The sequence below is a fragment of the Cyprinus carpio genome, chromosome A5 (genome assembly GCF_018340385.1).
Source record: "Cyprinus carpio isolate SPL01 chromosome A5, ASM1834038v1, whole genome shotgun sequence".
Taxonomy (NCBI): domain Eukaryota; kingdom Metazoa; phylum Chordata; class Actinopteri; order Cypriniformes; family Cyprinidae; genus Cyprinus; species Cyprinus carpio.
In genome coordinates, this window is record NC_056576.1 from 11,179,127 (window position 1) to 11,198,918 (window position 19,792).

Below are 19,792 nucleotides of genomic sequence, written 5' to 3' on the forward strand. Positions count from 1 at the left end.
ACTGGTATGCAAAATAGTATTTATCAAATGTACACAAATATCAAGATCTGTGGAAAAGGGTTTTATACTGTATTCAAATATCTACGTAAACATTTTGTTATAAAATGTCAGACTAATAGAGCTTCCTTTGAAACCACATACAGGCTGTTGCATAAATCTAAAATGTGGTTTTAGGTGAGTGGAATAGTGTTATGATGTGAGCTCCAAAGCGGGTCTCATTCTATGAACTAAAAAATCTGCAGGAAGGGTTGAGGGATTTATTCAGGAATGGCCCTGAGTGTTAGAAAGGCTTTGGAGGCTGCTTTGCATTTACTTAAAGGGAAATGTACTCTGCAAAATTTTGGGGGGGGGGGGGGGGGGGGGGGTAATTCTACCTCATCAAAGTTGAACTGGGGCTTCAAATGGAGGAAAAAAAGTTTTCTGCTCATCAGGTTTTTGAATAACTTTAGGGAAGCCCGTCTAATAGCACTGGTAAAGTTCTATAATTAAATTAGCACTTGCTGTGCCTCACGTTTGTAATGCCTAGAAATAAATCTGACTAAAAACCTTGTCTAATTTACTGCACTAATAATAAGACTATTAAATTCCATATGCCTTTGTCCCTTCTATGCATATGGTTGTACAAGAACAGACAGCACCACACAACATCACTATGCAATGTTTTATTTGCGTTAAATGTTAGTTACTGCATTTTAAATGTCTGTACAGTGATCAGTTCCCTTTATAATCCTTCAGTGTCAGAACAGTTGACATTACTGCATTCAGGAAAACACACCATTATAAATGAAAACAGTTGCAGCATATATGAACTTGAATACGTTATAAAAATATGATTGTATACAATTTCAGGTATTGCATCAGTGCATATTTAGCAGCATAGATGATTGCCACAAGGCACATAGTAAGTGATACAGGTGAAAAACAGTAACTTGATTGAAATTATTTGTAAAAGAAAGTTAAAATAAGTCAAAACGAAATTTTCAGTGGTCATGTCCCTTGAGAAATAAGAATATATATGCCATTTCCATTCATATATGCTTTACTAACTTGCTGGGTTTTTTTTTTTTTTTACAAGACAATGTGTATTGGACCCTTAGTGATTACAAGAAACAAAACATGTGGAAGTCAAGAGAGATGCCAAGCAGCTTTCTACCAGACCAGCTAATCGATCTTCTACGTGTTGCAAAGGGATTAGAACAAGCCGTATTGTTCATAGAGCAAATACATGGAATTTCATAATGAAAGTAACAATGCAGCCAGTCTACAACTTAAACTCTCAGTAGTGAGTAGAAACATTAAGTGATCTTGGTTAAAAGTTTATCATATACATACATTTGCAGGTTATAAAATATACTGTTAGATAGTTTTAGTGAATTAACTGTGCAGATACAATAACAGGAAGAACAATAAGTGCTTACATTTTTCATTCATGCCAATATTCATAACAAACCCTTTTGAAACTCCACGGCATAGTCACACACCATATATGTGCTTCACACCATATGAAGACATCAGGAACAGCTCATAAGCTGTGAGTTTTCAGTCCTGACATGACCATCATTTCTCAAACTTCATGGCACTGGCAGACTTTATTTCTGGGGTCACTGTTAACAAGAGAGAGCTGAAGGATCCTGCGTCTTCAATGCACCTCCACGGCCTCCCCTCGATAAAGAGATTGGTTGGATGCTGGGAACTTGGCTTTTCGATAGCAGTGGCATCTTTGTGCCTTCAAACATCTGTTCATTCATTCTCAAAGGCTTCTCGGGATGTTCTGCTGAAACAAGAGGCTGTTGGTCTTCCTCTTCTGAGATTGCAAACACTGGTACTGTGATGTGGTCATCCTCAATCCTTGATACTTGACCTTTGACCTGCAGCTGGCTTGATGGGGCACCGCTGGTGTCGGAGAACGTATTTGAGGTTGTAATTCCATTTACTTGTGGTTTGGAGGACTCAGATGTGCCAGACAGCAGGCCAAAGCATGGAGTGTTGAAACGTGCGCGTCTGAGGTTGCTGGTGGAGTTGAGACGTCGCTGGCACTGGGCGGGTTGAGTCAGGGGGTACGAGGCGTTACTCATGAAGGAGTCGGACTGGCAGCTGTTGGCGGGACTATGAAGAGGAGCATCAGATAGGACCTTTCCCCTTCTAGTGTCTGTAGATGTGCTTGTGAGTCCCTGAGTGCACAGTGTTAAAATAAAAAAACATATAAATACAAATACAAATTAGGAACACACAAAAACAACAAAAACATATATATATAAAAAAAAAAATACACACACACACACACCCATATTTATATATGTCCCATACATCATACTTTAAAATGTGACTTCCATTAGACTTCCAGTTTAGGTTTAAAGGAAGTTTGTTGCTATAAACGTTAAAATGTAAATATATATATATATATATATATATATATATATATATATATATATATATATATATATATATATATATATATATATATATATATAGATATATATATATATATATATATGTTTTTTTTTAACAAATTAATACTTTTCTTGAACAAGGCCTATATATATATATAAATACATACACATACAGTATATACAGTGTTTTTTTTTTTTAACAAATTAATACTTTTCTTGAACAAGGCCTCCATATATTTTAGTATTTATATACACTGAAATATATAGTACAAATAATCCTGGAAAAAAAAATGCATCACGGTTTACAGTTTATATAAACAGAGAGTGAGTGTGTGTGTGTGTGTATATATATATATATATATTATACACACACACACAGTATGAAATAATATTTATTTATTTTTGCCACCACCTGCGCTTGCGTACTTGAATGAACTAAGGAATGCTAAAGAAAAAAAAATATGATTAATGCTATGATGAAGACAAACATGGACATCATTAGGAGCACATCTATGTGTCTGAATGATAGGTTGTCAATCTTGATATCTTTAAATATCTCACTAATGAACTTTTAATCATATTTTTGTGTGATAAATGTGATAAAAATGCCTTACGCATCAATACTCACACTGTCCACCAGCTTTGTGAATGGGCTGGTTGAGTTCCAGCTGCACCATTTCTTATGGAGTTGAGGAAGAGGTGGAAGGAGATCCTGGAAGGTTCGGACGCTCCATGCTCGTGGTCGTGCGCTGTTTGTGGACCCGGCATGGCTGCTCTTTGTCACAGAAGGCAGCGCTTGGTCTGGAGTCGACCAGTCAAAGGGGCGGCTGGATCCCGTGTCACTGTGTCTCAGGAAACGGTCTCGTTGCTATAAAAGACAGAACAAATTTAGAAGAAAAACTCTTTAAAAAAATCCCTTGTGGTGGAATGAATACTTGATATGGCAGCAACTAGTAATTGCACTCTGGATAAAAGTGTGTACTAATGCATTTTTATTGTTTACTTGTATAAAAGTAGTTTTACTTCACTACATAAAATAATTGTTATACGTTTGAGTATTTACTGTATTTTTCATCAAATAAATGCAATTGTTTATTACTCCCATGCATCCTTTATTAAAATAATTTGAGCTTCATAAATGGCCAAAAATGACTCAAAGTTGCTTGAAATTAAATTTTAGAATGTATATCAAATAAACTTGCATCAGTGTAAATAAACTAATGAATGTGAGAATTTGGCTTGGATTTCAAGCTTTCAGTGCAGTGTATGAACCTGCTGAGATCAGAGCAACTACATCCAGAGAGACCAGCTGTTGCTTTAGGATTTGCTTTAGTAAGATTAAAAAGAATTTCTCCCGCTCTCTTGAGCGGTTTCAGGCGGTGCGGCAGAGACCGATATCTAAATGAGGTCCGCGACAGGCAAAGACCTCCAAATGTGTCAGTCAACTGTTAAGTGGACATGTGCAGCATGTGGGTGAGTATCAGAAGGGCTTTTCTCATCAGTAGGAGTTTGACAGTCCTCACACATGATCTCCAACAGCTCCCCATGTCTAGACGAGTATTATGCCGGATTTAATCTTGAGCTGTTCTGGCATGGTTTTGTATTTTTAACCAAAACAATAAGGCAAAAACAAAAAAAGGATAAAGAATCTACAGCACAAAACAGCTAGCAGGAACGCAGCCGGACACCAAGAGATGCATGTTTCTGATTCTTCTCAAACATCCTTGGATGAACACACAGCTTGGAAAATTTTTCATGCCACATTTCAGAGCCAAAGCAGCATGGACCACACAAACACACACTTGCGCAGAAACACACAGAGCTGGAGCTGGGAAATTGGCTACAGGCAGATAGCATTCATTAGTCAGAGCTATTAGCGGGCCAGCTCCCCCTTCGGCTGCCAGAGTCTCTGCGTCCCAGGAGCCTCTAGTGAAGAGCTACTTCTCTGCCCCTCATCCAGAACATTACCACACACCATGAAGCTTGGCCCCCATCAGCGTACTACACTTCACCAGCTATTCAAGCTGAAAACAATTCAGTGTCATGAAGAACGCTTGAAACTACCAAGAAAAAGTAAACAGAGCATCCCTTATAGTACTAAGAGCAGTAAAGCAGATTTATATAAATAATATATAAAGATTAGTGAAATGTTCTGCTTGAAAAATGTGCTTGTTATTATTATTTTTTTTTATTCAAATAAAAGATACTGGGTTTAATATTTTGTGGCTTAATCTGAAAAAAAAAATCTATACTATTCAAAGATCAGTTAGATTGTCTTGTTAAGAAAAAAATTTCAATAACATCCAAAAAAATAACATACTCTATTTCTGAAGGATCATGTGACACTGAAGATTGGAGTAATGACTTTGGAATTTTTGTAAAAATTGTAATAATATTTCACAATATTATTGTTTTTACTGTACTTTAAGCAAATACATTCAGTCTTAAGTGATAAGAAAGCATACAATACTTTGTTCAGAAACAGTTTTGCCAACCCCAAACTTTTGAATGGTAGTGTACAAAACATTTCAAAGTTTCTCATCCATCTCTGAATGTAGCAATGTACAGAAGAATCAGATACTCACAGTATGTGGGGAGAAAGGCAGTTGGGCTGAGTTGGGTGCAGAGGCGATGACAAAAACCTCATCTGTGCCTAATTCTAATTCAGTCAAACCCCTGGAGAACTGCTCTAGAGCGGCCTTCTCTGTGGAATATTTATAAAAAAAATTTAAATACCACAGTTTCACATGCATCTTGTATATTTTCAGCAAGCTACACCCTAATAGAGCTCTGGTGGTCTTATTATACTGTTCCTGATTTACAGTAATTAACCTATTTCTGTTCTTTGAAGAGATTAATTAATCTCAATGTATAGGTTCAGAAAGGGGACAAATGAACTCTGCAGCTTTACCAAAAGGAACCCAGTGAACCCAAAGTTCCCTTCATCTGACAACATCAATAAAGAAAACAATACATCTGGAGGAGAGAGAAGGGGAGGGAGGGAGAGAGAGAAAGCAAGGTAGACTCATGGATTGAAGGAGTGATGTTGAAGGGAAAAGAGAATAAGGCAGAGGGTCATATAAAGAGACACTAAGCACCTGTATGGGACAGACTGCGGTTGAGGGAATGGTTGTTGTTGTCGTTCACTGTACCCGACTGCTGCTCCAAGTGATTAGGAGAAACCATCTGAAGTTCACTCACATCTGCCGCTGAATTTAGCACTCCTTCTGGAACCTACAACATAATCCCTCACATTATTTCTACATGGTCCAAAATAATTGCTTGCCAAAGCACCAAATGACAGCACAAACTGGCTTTGACAGGTGAATACTCGCCACGAAAATTAAAGACAAAATCACTATGTGCATTCACATTTTTGATTGTATCTATATACAGACACATTTAAATACATACTATGCAAGGAGTAATTTTTTGAATTTAAATAAAGCATAAAATAATGTATACATAATATTTTGTATGCAAAATACATGTTCATTATTTTAGTTTCATGCCCAGTACAAATCACTTATGGATGGAACATTTCATCAATTCACTCAACATTGGCAAGTGTGGACCCTGGACGCAGTACAAACTCTTCCTCATCTTTCATAAAGGTGGGGACCTCAATGTTCCATCTGAAAGAAGAACATATGTCTATATGTTGACTGTTTACCTCTGAGCTGATGGAAGAGGAAGCATTGGCACCTTTTGCACATAGTTTTGGCCTGGGAAAACAACAGAACACAGATAACATCATCTTGTTTGATTTTAATTACTGTAAGTGGTCATCAAATGTTCCATTAAATAACGTTTTACTTCTCCTAGCTCAATGACATTGAAATATCTGCTATAAAATCGGTAGGACACACAAATTCAAAGAACCAAATTAATTTCCGATTTGCTCAGCGTAGGTTGTGTGTTGAAGGGTGAACTGGATATTTCATCTGCCTGAATCATGCTGTAAAATTGACTGTAATTGTATGACCTCTAAAGCTTAATAAGGTCATGTCATCAGTAAAGGAAACTTCATTTGAAATATCACAATACATACATTCATTTGATATTTTTTAAATTGTATTTTAAATTGTATTGTTAAAAGCTAAAAACAATTTCAGTAAATAAAACAAACAAATTCTGTTCATAACAGAAAAAAAAACTGAAATGGCCCTGCTCACACTCATTATTAAAATCTGTCTTCAATGTGAATGGATCACCTAAGATGTGTGTTAATACCAGGTGTAAACAGAGCCAATAAAAGGCACAGGCAAAGATCACTTCCGCACAGACAAATGGACACATGGACCCTGGACACAGGCAAAGATCACTTCCGCACAGACAAACCGCACAGTAACTCTGGGCTTCATAAATCAGTTCTGTGAGTGTCAAAAGTCACACTGTTATTCCCATTGGGACCAACCAAGAATAAATCTTACATGATGGATTCTTTAAAATGTCATGTTTGTGTGTTAAAAAACAATTAAAACATCTTTAAGGACAATGGCCTCTTGTTTTCTCTTTTCTACCCTTTCTCTCTGCTTCTTCCATTTCTTACGCTTTCTTTTCTCTGTATTGTGTGACTGCACCTTGCTTTTGTGCATTTAGTTTAATGCCAGGTGCGGAACCAAGAACATGCTCAGGTATGAATAGTGTTTTAACATCAAAGTGTTTTCGAAAAAAGGAGAAGAAAGACTTGATTTAAGCTGCCAACAATGGTCAAAAATACCTCCAGCTGTGTCAACACCGACTCATCTGACTTAGGTTGTCACGGACATGGTACTGTGTATGCCACATCTGACTAATTCTAAAGTGAACGAATGAGAGAATAACTGTGATACTGACTGTGAGGTTATGAAAATTAATGTAGACATTATATATAAATATGTCCATCACTGGTTCACCCAGCAACCGAATGACAGATATGTTTGCATGGCAGATCAACTGATACCAGATCAACTGCAATTAAATCTCTCCACCTTAAGAAGAAATGTCCTTACCTGAAAATCACACAGAGGATGCCAGCAAGGGCCAAAGCAAACACAACTGTTCCACTTACAGCACCGAGCAGTGCACCAGTTCTGCTGTCTGAGGGCACTAGCGATCGCTGTCGTTCGCTTGTGGCTGCCTGTGTTTGATTCTGATAATGGAAGAGGAGAGCAAAACCACGGCCCCAGTGAGTAGTGGTAATCAACTCCATAATGACTTCCACCATGTCATCATCAGACCCAAACACCAACTGGCTGCTAGAAGGGCGTCTAGAGCCACAGAATCGGGAGGAGAAGGTGATGAGATCAGATATGTAGAGGACATCATGGGGACAGGCATCAATCAAAGTTGACTGGGTCTCAGTGCTCAATGCGTCATCTGTTTCTGTGGCTGTATGTGGGCTTGTAGAGATAAAGTCACTGGCTGCTCTTGATGCCTGAGATGAAATAGAATTTCTGTTTTCAACTGGAAGAGATGCTTGTGGAGCTGAGGGGGAATCAGAAAGCATTTTGGCAGAATTGGAAACTTTGGTCATCTCCATTTTGGTGGACTGCTCTTGGATCACCACTTGCTTGACATCCTCTCTGTGTGTGGACTGGGGTTCCTTTAGACTCCCGAGGCTTTTTGATACCAGCGAGTCACCATCATTTGGTTCCTCATCCACAATGGCAGCAGATGTGGTGGTATACCTTGCAGGACTGTTGTGACTCTCAAAGACATCAAAATCAAACATCTCCATAATTAGCTGGTGACCAACAGGTACAAAGAACTGCCAGACACAGTGAGTTCCAGATGAATAGTTATATGGGAAGCCAGGTGACAGAATGAGGCCCTGCACATCCACAACATCCACCCTGGCACCACAATCAAAGTAAACCTGGAAAAAAAAAAAAAAAATCAAATGCATTTCCACCTGGAACCAAACTTTTATGATTACATACAATACCATGTTAAGCTTACAAGACCAAGTTTTGCTTACATTTTAAAGGTGATGTTTGTTTTTTCCATATTTTACACCTATCCAATGGTAAAAGATCCAATCAAATCAAAATTATACATAAATCACATTTAAGACAAGTTCTTGATTTTTACAAAATGTCCTGTTTCAACAGGAGATAAGATCTTGTGCTTATCAAGAACACTTGGGTGCCTCAGCTGTCATTCAAGTGGGCCCTAAGATGACTTAAGAATGATAAATAAGACAAAACAAGCTTAAACTGATCTGAATAACTAAAACAAACTAAAAATCTAAAATTTTACATGTACCCCCTAAACAATGGTTAATCCCAGTAAATGATTATGTAATGTAATGTAATGTATTATTTATTTATTTACAGAAAGTACTCAGAAATTAAAAGTTTTGATAACGATAAGTCTTGATAAAGTTTTTCCTCGGATGCCGCAGCATAAATGGCTGCCCACTGCTCCGGGTGTGTGTTCACAGTGTGTGTGTGTGTTCACTGCTGTGTGTGTGCACTTTGGATGGGTTAAATGCAGAGCACGAATTCTGAGTATGAGTCGTCATACTTGGCTGTATGTCATGTCACATCACATAACAAAATTAGGGCTAGGAGGCCTTCAAATATTATTGTGGAAAACGGGGGGCCTTAGCTTAAAGCTGTACTAGGCAATGGAAGAATTTAACACTTAGAAAATTATAATTGCATTAAGCAAATTAGAATTTTTGTGCACATTAATTAGTAAATTCACCTTCCGTGACACTATCTGCAACACTTTCATGTGGAGGTCAAAGAGTTGCATGACACTTGTGTGGAAGGTGGGTTGACTTTATAGCAGCACATTTAAACATTGCATGGTACCAAAAGAAAGTCATAACGATTATAAACAGTGGACATTTCTACACTACTTGAAATGTAGATTAAGATAAACATGCTGAAAGAAAATTATAATACATCTACTAGCAGTGGAGAATCAGCAGACTGTTCAAGATAATTCTTCCCAGAACCTGCGCTCCAGGGGTTAGTGCTATGGTCCTAAAACTTCTTAATAGGCTGTGGTAGTTCTAGCATCAAAAGTTCAAGAGGATGGCACGAGTTCAACAAATCATTGGCAAAGTCTTTGACTCTGCTCCGGTTCATTCAATGTAACATTAAATGTAGGTAAACAATTTTGGCAGTCATAGCTGGTCTGATGATAAGTCGCTAGATGCTTTGAAAACTTTGTAAAGCATTGCCCTAATTTGATCATTTCAGAGCAATAACAACAGACAGCTGTGAAAGAAACCCACCGAGCAACAAAACTAAATGTTCTGTTCAGAAAATTAGCTTTGGTCTGCCTCTCCCTAACTGAACTATTCAACCCTTCCTCCTTCATCGGGTATCAAAGCTGGATATGCTGGCTGCTTTGCTAACCCCAGGGAAGTATTCCTTCAGACATGCTGTTCGTAATATCTCACAGGTGTGCAGGATGAGGGGACCTCCGTATAATTGGAGGCAGATGGAAATCGGGGCTAGACCACTCCAAACCAGACCTTGGCAGGGGCCTGTTTGTTTATTGGGCTTCCTGTTGGCACTGGTTCTGGACTGTGGGAGAGAATAAAAGAACTGCAAGACCTCAACAACACCAGACAGGTAACAAGCCTAGCCTCAAGCTTGGGCATTATGCAGGACAAAAAGTGAAATTAAAGTCAAGATGAAATACAAAATGAGTCAGTTTACTTTCTGAAGACACATTCCTAGTCTTATTGTCATGATTTATTAGTAAAAAAAGAAAAGTCCATAATCTTTCATCAAAATGTTAAAGATGCATTGCCTTCGAAACGACTTTCTCTTTTAACTGAAATAACCAGGGAAGGAAAATACATACAATGTTAGCCAATAGCCAAAGATGACCTAATTAGGCATTTTTTTAGGCAGCGGTTTTATTTTTTTATCTTGCCTCAATGCAACATTTTAATGTTGGTTAATATAATAAAGACTGTAATAATTAAAAAAAAAAGATAGATTTTAAAGACAATTAGGAAAAAAAATGCTTATTGAGGGTGATTTTGACTTTCAGCATCCATATTGTAGTTCCCAGAAATTTGAGGCTCAAATAAACATCAAATCTTATTTATTTCATCCTCATGTCAGTTGAAAGGTCAAAAATGGGAAAAACACTTTGGAAAAATAAAAGTTTGCTTGGCTGCTACTCAAGAAGTATTACAGATATCATAATTTTCTTTTAGATTTTGGTTGTCATGAGTAAATAGTTACCATTTACCCCATGAGTAAATTGTTAAATTGTTCAGATTTTCAGTGGTCAAAAACCAAACATGGGTCATTTTGCATACTTTTTTTTTTTTTAAAGAAATGACAGAAAAACAAATAATGTTGAAACTAGAAATGCATCTTCTTTACTTCTGTCAAAACAATTGCATAGAGCATACCTCTCTGAGTGCCATAAATATTCTTTTTCCAAAGTTTATGTCCCTGTAACTCAAAGTATTTAAGTTATCTCAATATGATTTTATAATTCTGGTTCTTAATAAACTTTTTATTTGGTGTTTTTATTTTAAGGCCCTATATGGTTCTGTCCCAGAGATATGGGAATCTCAATGCAGCTCCATGTCCAAATTGTTGAATTCTATCCATTTTCATTGGTTGAAAACCAAATATGGGTCACTTTGCATAGAGGCAATGTTTATTATATTTAAAGAATAATGTTCATCCAAGACATATATAGGTTATTATATTATTATAATATTATAATATTTTGCCCTTCGTTATTATTTGCTTGTTTTTCTTTGGAAAAATATAAACAAAATCAAAGATGCCACATATTCAGTCAGCTATGTATTTGCCTTGTTGCAGGACAAAGTGAAATCAGTGCAAAAGTCATCCTGAAATGGACAAGGCCACAGTAAATGATCTCAGCTTGAGAAGGTCGAAGTAACTTTCAGCTTCATAGTGCCTTCACTCTTAAAAATAAAGGTGCTTCAAAAGGTTCTTCAAGCGAAGCCATAGAAGATCCATTTTTGGTTCCACAAAGAACCATTCAGTCAAAGGTTCTTTAAAGAACCACCTCTTTCTTACCTTTTTATAATCTGAAGAACCTTCTTTTGCCACAAATAACTTTTTGTGAAAGAGAAAGGTTCTTCAGATGTTTAAAGTTCTTTATGGAACCATTTAGACAAAAAGGTTCTTCTATGGCATCGGGAAGCACCTTTAAGAGGTTTGTTTCTTCTGCGGATACTTCTACTCTTGATTCTCGCCCCATGTTTTTCTTAATTCAGGCCATTTATCAAACTCAGCTAACACATCTGTTGGTCAAACCTCATGCTGTCCAGAGTTTACCTCAGGTTCATGTGCTACTACACTAATAATTGCATGCCTGACATTTGAGCTGGTCAAATGCCACTCACTGCTGGGATGTAAAGTAAGCCGATTTCAGATTAGCACAAAAGTTGAGCAATGCACATCAATTGAGCAAAGTTGAGCAATGCACATGAATATGAGAGACAGAGAACAAACTAAACTGGAACAAGAGGTGAAAAAAGGTTAAAGACAAGCATGTAGGGTTATTCCAAGCAGGAATAGGGGAAATGCAATTGATTAAGGTCCATGTTTCACTGAAGTGTGCTGAAGAGGTTTGTGATTCAACCAAACCACCCATCTGCCCAGAAAACCATTTGGTTCAACAAGTCCAACATGATTTTGTCTAGGAATTCTAAAAGACAGCAAAAAAGAAAACTTAAGCAGTGATTTGCAAGATTTTTGTAAGTACCTCCCTATCTATCTGAAAAAAAAGGTATTGGGTCATTACCATGGCTCCACCATAATACTGGACTTTCTGCTGGTTACGGCAGTGTACCATGCATGGTAGACTTCACATGAATGGCGTCCAAAGTACCACAGTGCGGAATAGGAAATGGGACATTCTTATAATGCCAAACATCCCAGCTCTGTTGCATCATCGTCCCGCACTGGCATGGCGTAATTAGTAAAGTTGTCTTTTCTCCCACAGGGGACATTGGAAAGCTTCACTGTTTGGTTATATAGCATTATAATGAAACTAGGGTAATAAGTAGGAGGCATTTACATAAGGTCCCACTGGTTATCGCGCCCCAGTTGTGCTATATCAAAAGAGAGCTGATGACCCCCTTCCTCCTCTGCCAATCACTCACACAATACACACTTTCATACATAAATGGCAGACCATTCAAAGTCATTTACTAGTCAGTGAGCATCATAAAAAATCCATGCCATCCACTGACCAAGTTAATTTCTTAATACACCGGTTTTTGGTCTTAATTTTTATCTTTTTGAGAAAAATTGTATTATGTTAAATTTGTATCATGTTAATTTAACCCGCAAACCAACCTTGAGTTGTCAGGAAATACTGGAATCTAGGATAAGTGAAAATTTCTCATTTAGGGTCATGAACAAGCCTGTAATGTTTTGAAATGTGCATGTGTGCGTTCAAAATGTTTATTACGGTTATGAAAATCGTGACCCACATAAAAAAAAAAAAAAAAAAAAAAAAAAAAAAAAATATCAGTTTAGCAGTTTAAGCATGGTAACTTGCTGGGAATCTTGGCATTGCTAGATTGCCATACTCTACTGCTTGAGCTTAACAAATGCACAAGCAAAAATGTAAAAAATAATATTTTATATATATATATAAATATATATATATATATATATAAATAAAATGGTTGACAAATTATATTGACATATTTATGTATACTGTTATATTTATTCAAATTTATATAATCAATTAATGTTTACTGTTTTTACGGTTTTATTTTTTCATAGTGTGATTTTTAGTGAATTGTATTGAATCCAATTACCATCCACATAAACATTTTACCCAAAATTCGAACATAACACAAGGGTTAAAGGGATAGTTCACCCAAAAATGAAAAATCTGTCAAACAGTTGGTGTTTCCCATTGACTTCCATAGTAGTTATTTTCCTACTATGGAAGTCAATAGGAACCACCTACTGTTTGATTACCAGCAATCTTCAAAATATTTTTTTTTGTTCAACATAAGGAAGCAACTCATACAGGTTTGGAACGACTTGAGGGTGAGTAAATAATGATTATTTTCATTTTTGGGTGAACTACCCATTTAAGATGGTGTTCAGGAGCGAAGTAGCCCTCCACAATCAATTGAAATCACTTCATTTTAATTTCCCAGTCAATTCCCAAAAGATAAAAAGAATCCCTCTACATTTTTGTTTCTCATGATAACAACCTGTTTCACTCAAAAATACATCACACTGGAAAGAAAACAAAAAAGGAAAAAGCTAAACCCATACAATCATAAGTGTAATGTCATCCTCTTACTTGCCACTTACCTTACTCTACTATTATTTTACTTGTCAATTGCAAATTTAAACGGCACAACATGATTTGGTTAAGAATTTTTTTTTAGATTTTTTAAGTAAGTTTGTTATGCTCATCAGGGCTGCATTTATTTGATCAAAATACAGAAAAAAAACTGTAGTATTGTAAAATATTATTGCAATTTTAAAATAATGAGTTTCTATTTTAATAAACTGTAAAATATAATTTATTCCTGTGATGTCAAAGCTGAATTTTTATTGGCCATCATTCCAGTCTTCAGTGTCACATGATCCTTCAGAAATCATTATTATATGCTGATTTATTATCAGTGTTAATAAGCAACGGTTGTGGTGCTTAATATTTTTTGGAACCTGTGATACTTGTTTGCAAGATTATTTGATTAATAAACAGATAAAAAGAGTAACATTTATTCAAAATAGAAAACTTTCCTAACAATATAGAGTACTGTTCAAAAATAATAAATGCTGTTCTTTTTAACTTTTTATTCATCAAAGCATCCTTTAAAAATTTTCACAGGTTCCAGAACAATATTAAGCAGCACAACTGCCGCTTATTAACATTGATAATAAATCAGCATATGATAATGATTTCTCAAGGATCATGTGACACTGAAACCTGGAGTAACGGCCAATGAGAATTCAGCTTTGACATCACAGGAATAAATTATATTTAACAGTTTCTTAAAATAGAAACCCATTCTTTTAAATTGCAAAAACATTTCACAATATTACTGTTTTTTTCTGTATTTTTGATCAAATAAATGCAGCCTTGATGAGCATAAGAAACTTCTTTAAAAATATTAAAAATCTTATTGATCCCAAACTTTTGACTGGCAGTGTATGTGTATGCATGTGTATATAATTTAGTTTTATATATTTTATATATATATATATAATATATATATATGGTTTAGTCCTTCTGCTATGTAACACCAACTCTAATGAACACCAACTCCTTGAACTGAAAAACAAGCCTCCTGCACTTTTAACACCAACAAACTGTAGCTGACTCACTGAATGAGTGTGAGTAAAACCGTGCCAGATAAACTCACAGCTGTCGTAGGGAACAGAAGATTTCGCAGTAAGAGCTGCAATGTGAAAAACACCATGCTGAAACTTCCTCTTGTATTTAATAGGATACACGCATCTGTCCCTTCTTTCCCCCTTTCAGTAAACATATCACTTTACAACTTCCGTTCTTATTGTCATTTTTACAATAAATCGCTATCTGCTTGTCTCACCAACATTATCTGTACTTAAAGGCTTTGAACAAAAAATGTGACTCATTATGAAACGTGAGAAGTCAAATGAGCTGTTAAACTGAAAGTTCATATATAGTTCTTTTCCTGGTCTCTTTTGTACTGTACAGTGTTTTCACAACAGGGGTATCTGAGATAATATGAGCTGACAATATGAAATTGGGCGAGCAGAGAGCTTAAGCCCCTTTTGCCACACACACACCCAAACTCAAATGCACGAACACCCCTCTGAGTCCCCCATAAACATGCTATGGGCCCCTGTAAGGGGGCTGGAAGAGGAGCACGGATATTTATTGGTTGTGAAAAGTGAGACTGTTCCAGGCACTATTGAGCCCTGAGCACAGAGAGGCTGTGATGATGTGTTACAACCAGTTACATCAGTCATAGCTTGCCACTGGACACTGAGGCCAGCAGAACCGAAATATGAAAATATTTCACAATAATATTTTGATGAAAAGAGCAGTAGCAGCTGCACTTCATGCAAAAACCTGCAAGGATATGAATAGTTGGACAGCACAAGTGAACAGTAGTAAGAACCTACGGCTCAACTATAAAACTGTGATATATATGTACAGTAAGTACAATATTTATATTTATACTTTGTTAAAAATGTAAGACACTTTATAAAGTGTACCTTCCAGAGAAAACAAAACACTCCATTGCTTTGATTTGCCCATATGATGTTGCCATGACACAACAAGAGCATTGTGCAGATCATTTTGCCTAGGAAGACTTGGAATATTAATACTTTTTAAATAAAGTGTGACTGTAGTTGTATCTGCCTTTTATATCCTGTGTTTTATATTGATAAATGGATAGGTTAAGGGGTAGTGTTTGGGTAACATGCTCAAATATTTGTAAATAATGTAAATAAAATTGCAAATGTCTAAATTGAATATCACATGCCAACATATATGTAATAGTTGCAAAGTTATTACCCAATATCTAATTTAATCATGATGATAAAATTCTCATGCCCTTTGCATCTGCATATTGGTGCAGAAGGTTTCTTATGAGCAACCCTGAAAATGTTCATAATACTTGTTCACAACTAGACCTTAGCCGCCACTGGAGTAATTCTACTGTATTTCTTGTGGTTACCCTCCACAAATCATTTAAAACAGTTATGCTGAAATTTCTGAATTCACACAGAATGTGGTCTGCTGGCCAGCAAAATGCACATTAGTGGTTTGCTCCCATTCAAGCTGTTAAGAGAGGCTTTCTCCATTCTCAGAGGGCCGGGTGAAAATGTCAGAATTGCGTGGGTGTGATATAGCATTATTGGTGGGGTGAGGTTGAATAATTGAGAGGAATCACTCTCTGAACTACAAGTGCTTTGCATAGATATGTGAACACAAATGCATGCACACACGCAGGAATTTTCTGACCCACTCTGTGCTTACCACACTAACTCAAGAATGAGGGCAATTCATTGTCCAAAATTTTGATGACTACTAGAGAAAGACCTGCACGAAAACTCTTTGTCATTGCTTAGGTCAAATCCATGACAAGTATCTTAACCTATCTAAGATGATGTAATTTATAATTAAGTCAATATATATATATATATATATATATATGTGTGTGTGTGTGTGTGTGTGTGTGTGTGTATATATATATATGTGCAATATATATATATATATATATATATATATATAATCTTGATCTGTATGTGAGGGCCATGCAGCAAATTCCAAACTTGATTTGCACAGTTCTGTAAATCAACTTAATTCAAGAGGACAAAGAGAGCATTTAGAGGAGCCAGATAATTGCAGAGCCGTTGAGGTGCACACACTCAGTAACTGAAGCTATGCACATCAACAATGCAATAAAGCCTTTGTTAGCAGCTCAGGATTCTCAGAATTCAGAATTCACATAGGAAGAGAGTTTTGAGTACCACAGGTCGTCACCTCAGAAATACTGTAGCTCTTGACCTTATGTGGCCAGGTCATAATGATACAAACAGGTGAAGAAACTGCAAAAATATTAGAAGTAGTAGTAGTAGTAATTAAAATGAAGGAAAATTACTATGTGCACCTTTAAAATTTATGATCAAAATAGACACATAATGCCTATCTCTATTAATCTCAGTATGGAATATCACTCTACTCTAGAGGAATCAATAAATCACATCCATTCCTGGGAAGGGAATAAGCATTGGTGAAAGACAGCATGTGGAAATGACCGCAGAGCAATGTGTTTAATTGCATCAGTGGAGCATGTTTTCCACAGGAATCTGGTAATCACCTCAAAAACACACTAAGCTTTTCCTTAACAACATATTTCCCAAACTCTCCATTTCCTAGCATGTGAGAAACTACATAAAGTGTACACCCTCTGTAATGAGAGCTGATAGAGTATGCAAAGGAGCTGAGGTGAAAACAGTCCTGTCATTCAGTTCTGATCTATGGATATACATAGATGCAGGTCTGAGAAAGTGCTATGACACTGAATGTGAAATGTATGAGGAGATTTCTTTCTAACATTTTAGAAAAATGTTTTCATTTTCTATTTCCTTAAGCATTTTGATCTAATGACTCCAAAACGTTCACATGGTGCAGCCAGTAAAAAGTACAAAAAAAAAAAAACTTTCCTTGCACCTTGAAGGCACAATATTTCAACAAATATCATGATCTACTGAGCTACAAATATACAGAGGTTTTCTTATAGGATTACCCCATTTGACAAAAATGTCTTCATAAAGAATTTGGATGGATGGATGGATGGATAAATAGATGACCTTGACACAAAGTCATGAGGGTCTAAAGGGGTCTATCATCTAATTTGTTTCTTGTCACATGACAACAAAATGGCTTCCTACATGCTGATCACATAACACTGGCTCAAATATTAATAATATTCTGAAGTAAAATTGATTAGTACCAAGAGTGATCTAATCTACTTGCACCAACAGATACTTATACCAAAATTTCCAACAATAATTTAGCTCTACAGTTACTTATCTATACATTTTTGACATTAAGCTCTAGAAAAAGAAAAGAAAAAAAAACTTATTTTAAGAATTGAAAACATAGTAATAGAAGATGTTTAATTAAATCATTTAAAAGTATTTTTAAATAATAATAATAAAAAAACGCTAATAACTGATCTACAAAAAAAATAAAAGACTTGTTCTATCCTTTTTTAAATGTTAAATTTTAATTCTGATTTTTATTGTGGTTTTTTTTTAATAAAAATATTTATAGAGAAAAACATTGCTCACGGAACCGCTGGCCCTTGCTGAACAGATCCCGCTCAGCCGATCTCTCTGCCAGAACCGAGCCGGACCACACAACAAGCTGCTCCACATTTCATCACAACACCTTCCACAAACTTCCGAAATAAATTTCCTTCGAACCAAGAGTCTTAATATTTGAAAGTTGTTTTAACTACTACATAATCCATATAGTGTACTATATACTACTATAATCCCTGCTGTAAACATTTTGTGACAAGCCGAAACAAACCGCAAACAAACAAAAGATAGGAAAAGTGGGCTACTGCCACACACTTGTACTCACTTTTTGGGTAAAGCATCCAGTCATCCACAGAAGGCAGACTGTCATGTACACCCCCGTCCTGGTCAGTCCGAGAAGCCCCATTTTTGTCACTTCAGCTCGGCCAGAGACGCACACAGGACTGTCCTGTCCCTCTCTCCATTCACCTGAGGAAGCGCGGGGGCGCGCCTTCATAAAGCGTGGACACGCACGCAGCAACAGCGGAGGTCTGGCGGTGCGCGTTCACGACTACTGACATTAGTGGGGAGAGTGAGGGAGAGAGAGAATGGGAACACTTAATACCACTGCACAATGCTTTAGGGAGTGGAATTACCTTTAATCTACGTCCTAAAATGGAAGAGAATTTGTTTTCAGTTAGGTTACTTTATTTCTGTGCGCCAACTCGGACATAGTGATGTTTTCCCCTGACTCCTCTCTGATATGAAACTGTCTGTGGAGCCAATTGCCCTTTTTAATAATGATAATAATAAAATAAAAATAATTATTGTTAATTGGGCAAATCTTAACTTTTGTTCTGCACACTTGACATTGGTTTGAGATGGTTTAATCTATCTGTCTGTTTTATTTCAAAACAGAAGATAAACAACAAAGATCAGACCGAAATGAATGTTCACGTTATATTTATTGTTTTCCTCCTTGATGAACAAAAATAATAGATGTACCTTTATATGAAACTATAACGTCTTCATTTAATCTGAACGAAATACTTCACCACAGAAAAAAAAAAGTTGTTATTCATCTTGTTTTGTTTTAACTGTACACGTGGTTCATTTTAACAGAAGGTGACGCTGTGCCAGACAGCGCCAGTGAATTCACAGAAATAAAGCCTAGCAAACTGTAAATGACAACATTAATTATTTACAATTTCAAGGAGCTGTTTTACTGGAAAAAGTATGATAATATCAATTTTTACATGCACCAAAATCATGTTTGTACTCTGTAAGTGCTTGAGTGTCTGTAGTCTGTTAGACCCATAAGGCAGATCTGTGAGGAAATCAATATGAATTCCTTGTAAAGTCATCTGATGAGCAGCAGAGAACTCCACTTGCGGTGCATTTCCAGTCGGCAAGACATCTGTAAGATCACCCTGTCACAGATGCTGACAGCATAAATCAACACTTCACTACAAAACTATTCTTATAAAATTATTAGGTCTTTAATCATGAAACAGGCCACAGTGTGAAGTTGTTCTGTTAACAGGATTGGCCACTTTTACCTGTGCTGTCCATTTCATTTCTTGAGAAAAAAATTATTACATTTAAAACAGATTTCTTTTCAGCTGTTAATTACATAATTGCCTATCACTTTATTTATTTTTAATCAGTGTGTCT

At 36.3% G+C, this 19,792-nt stretch overlaps 2 protein-coding genes across 2 annotated transcripts; both read right to left on the minus strand.

Annotated features, from left to right (window-relative positions):
• Positions 1 to 1,302: 1,302 nt before the first annotated feature.
• LOC122145137 lies at positions 1,303 to 5,336 on the minus strand. Its single transcript, XM_042757265.1, has 4 exons — positions 5,321 to 5,336; positions 4,976 to 5,094; positions 3,019 to 3,258; positions 1,303 to 2,171 (listed from the first exon to the last, which is right to left on the minus strand). Exons 1-4 carry the CDS (start codon positions 5,334 to 5,336, stop codon positions 1,608 to 1,610), a joined length of 939 nt encoding a protein of 312 aa, XP_042613199.1. The 3' UTR covers positions 1,303 to 1,607.
• A 107-nt stretch (positions 5,337 to 5,443) lies between these two features.
• On the minus strand, positions 5,444 to 18,809 carry LOC109063972. The gene is made up of 4 exons (XM_042753757.1): positions 18,465 to 18,809; positions 7,385 to 8,250; positions 6,064 to 6,115; positions 5,444 to 5,624 (listed from the first exon to the last, which is right to left on the minus strand). Exons 1-4 carry the CDS (start codon positions 18,633 to 18,635, stop codon positions 5,481 to 5,483), a joined length of 1,233 nt encoding a protein of 410 aa, XP_042609691.1. The 5' UTR covers positions 18,636 to 18,809; the 3' UTR covers positions 5,444 to 5,480.
• Between the last annotated feature and the right edge of the window lie 983 nt (positions 18,810 to 19,792).

What these genes read in the sequence shown, in the direction of transcription:
- LOC122145137 (XM_042757265.1), bottom strand. An exon ending in TGCCTTTCTCCCCACATACT is followed by an intron (nt 3,259 to 4,975) that starts GTGAGTATCTGA and finishes TGTCTTTTATAG; the next exon opens with CAACGAGACCGTTTCCTGAG. An exon ending in TCACAAAGCTGGTGGACAGT is followed by an intron (nt 2,172 to 3,018) that starts GTGAGTATTGAT and finishes CTGTGCACTCAG; the next exon opens with GGACTCACAAGCACATCTAC.
- LOC109063972 (XM_042753757.1), bottom strand. Translation starts at nt 18,635, where the DNA reads ATGAAGGCGCGCCCCCGCGCTTCCTCAGGTGAATGGAGAGAGGGACAG. An exon ending in ATCCTCTGTGTGATTTTCAG is followed by an intron (nt 6,116 to 7,384) that starts GTAAGGACATTT and finishes TTGTTTTCCCAG; the next exon opens with GCCAAAACTATGTGCAAAAG. An exon ending in CCTCTTCCATCAGCTCAGAG is followed by an intron (nt 5,625 to 6,063) that starts GTAAACAGTCAA and finishes ATTATGTTGTAG; the next exon opens with GTTCCAGAAGGAGTGCTAAA.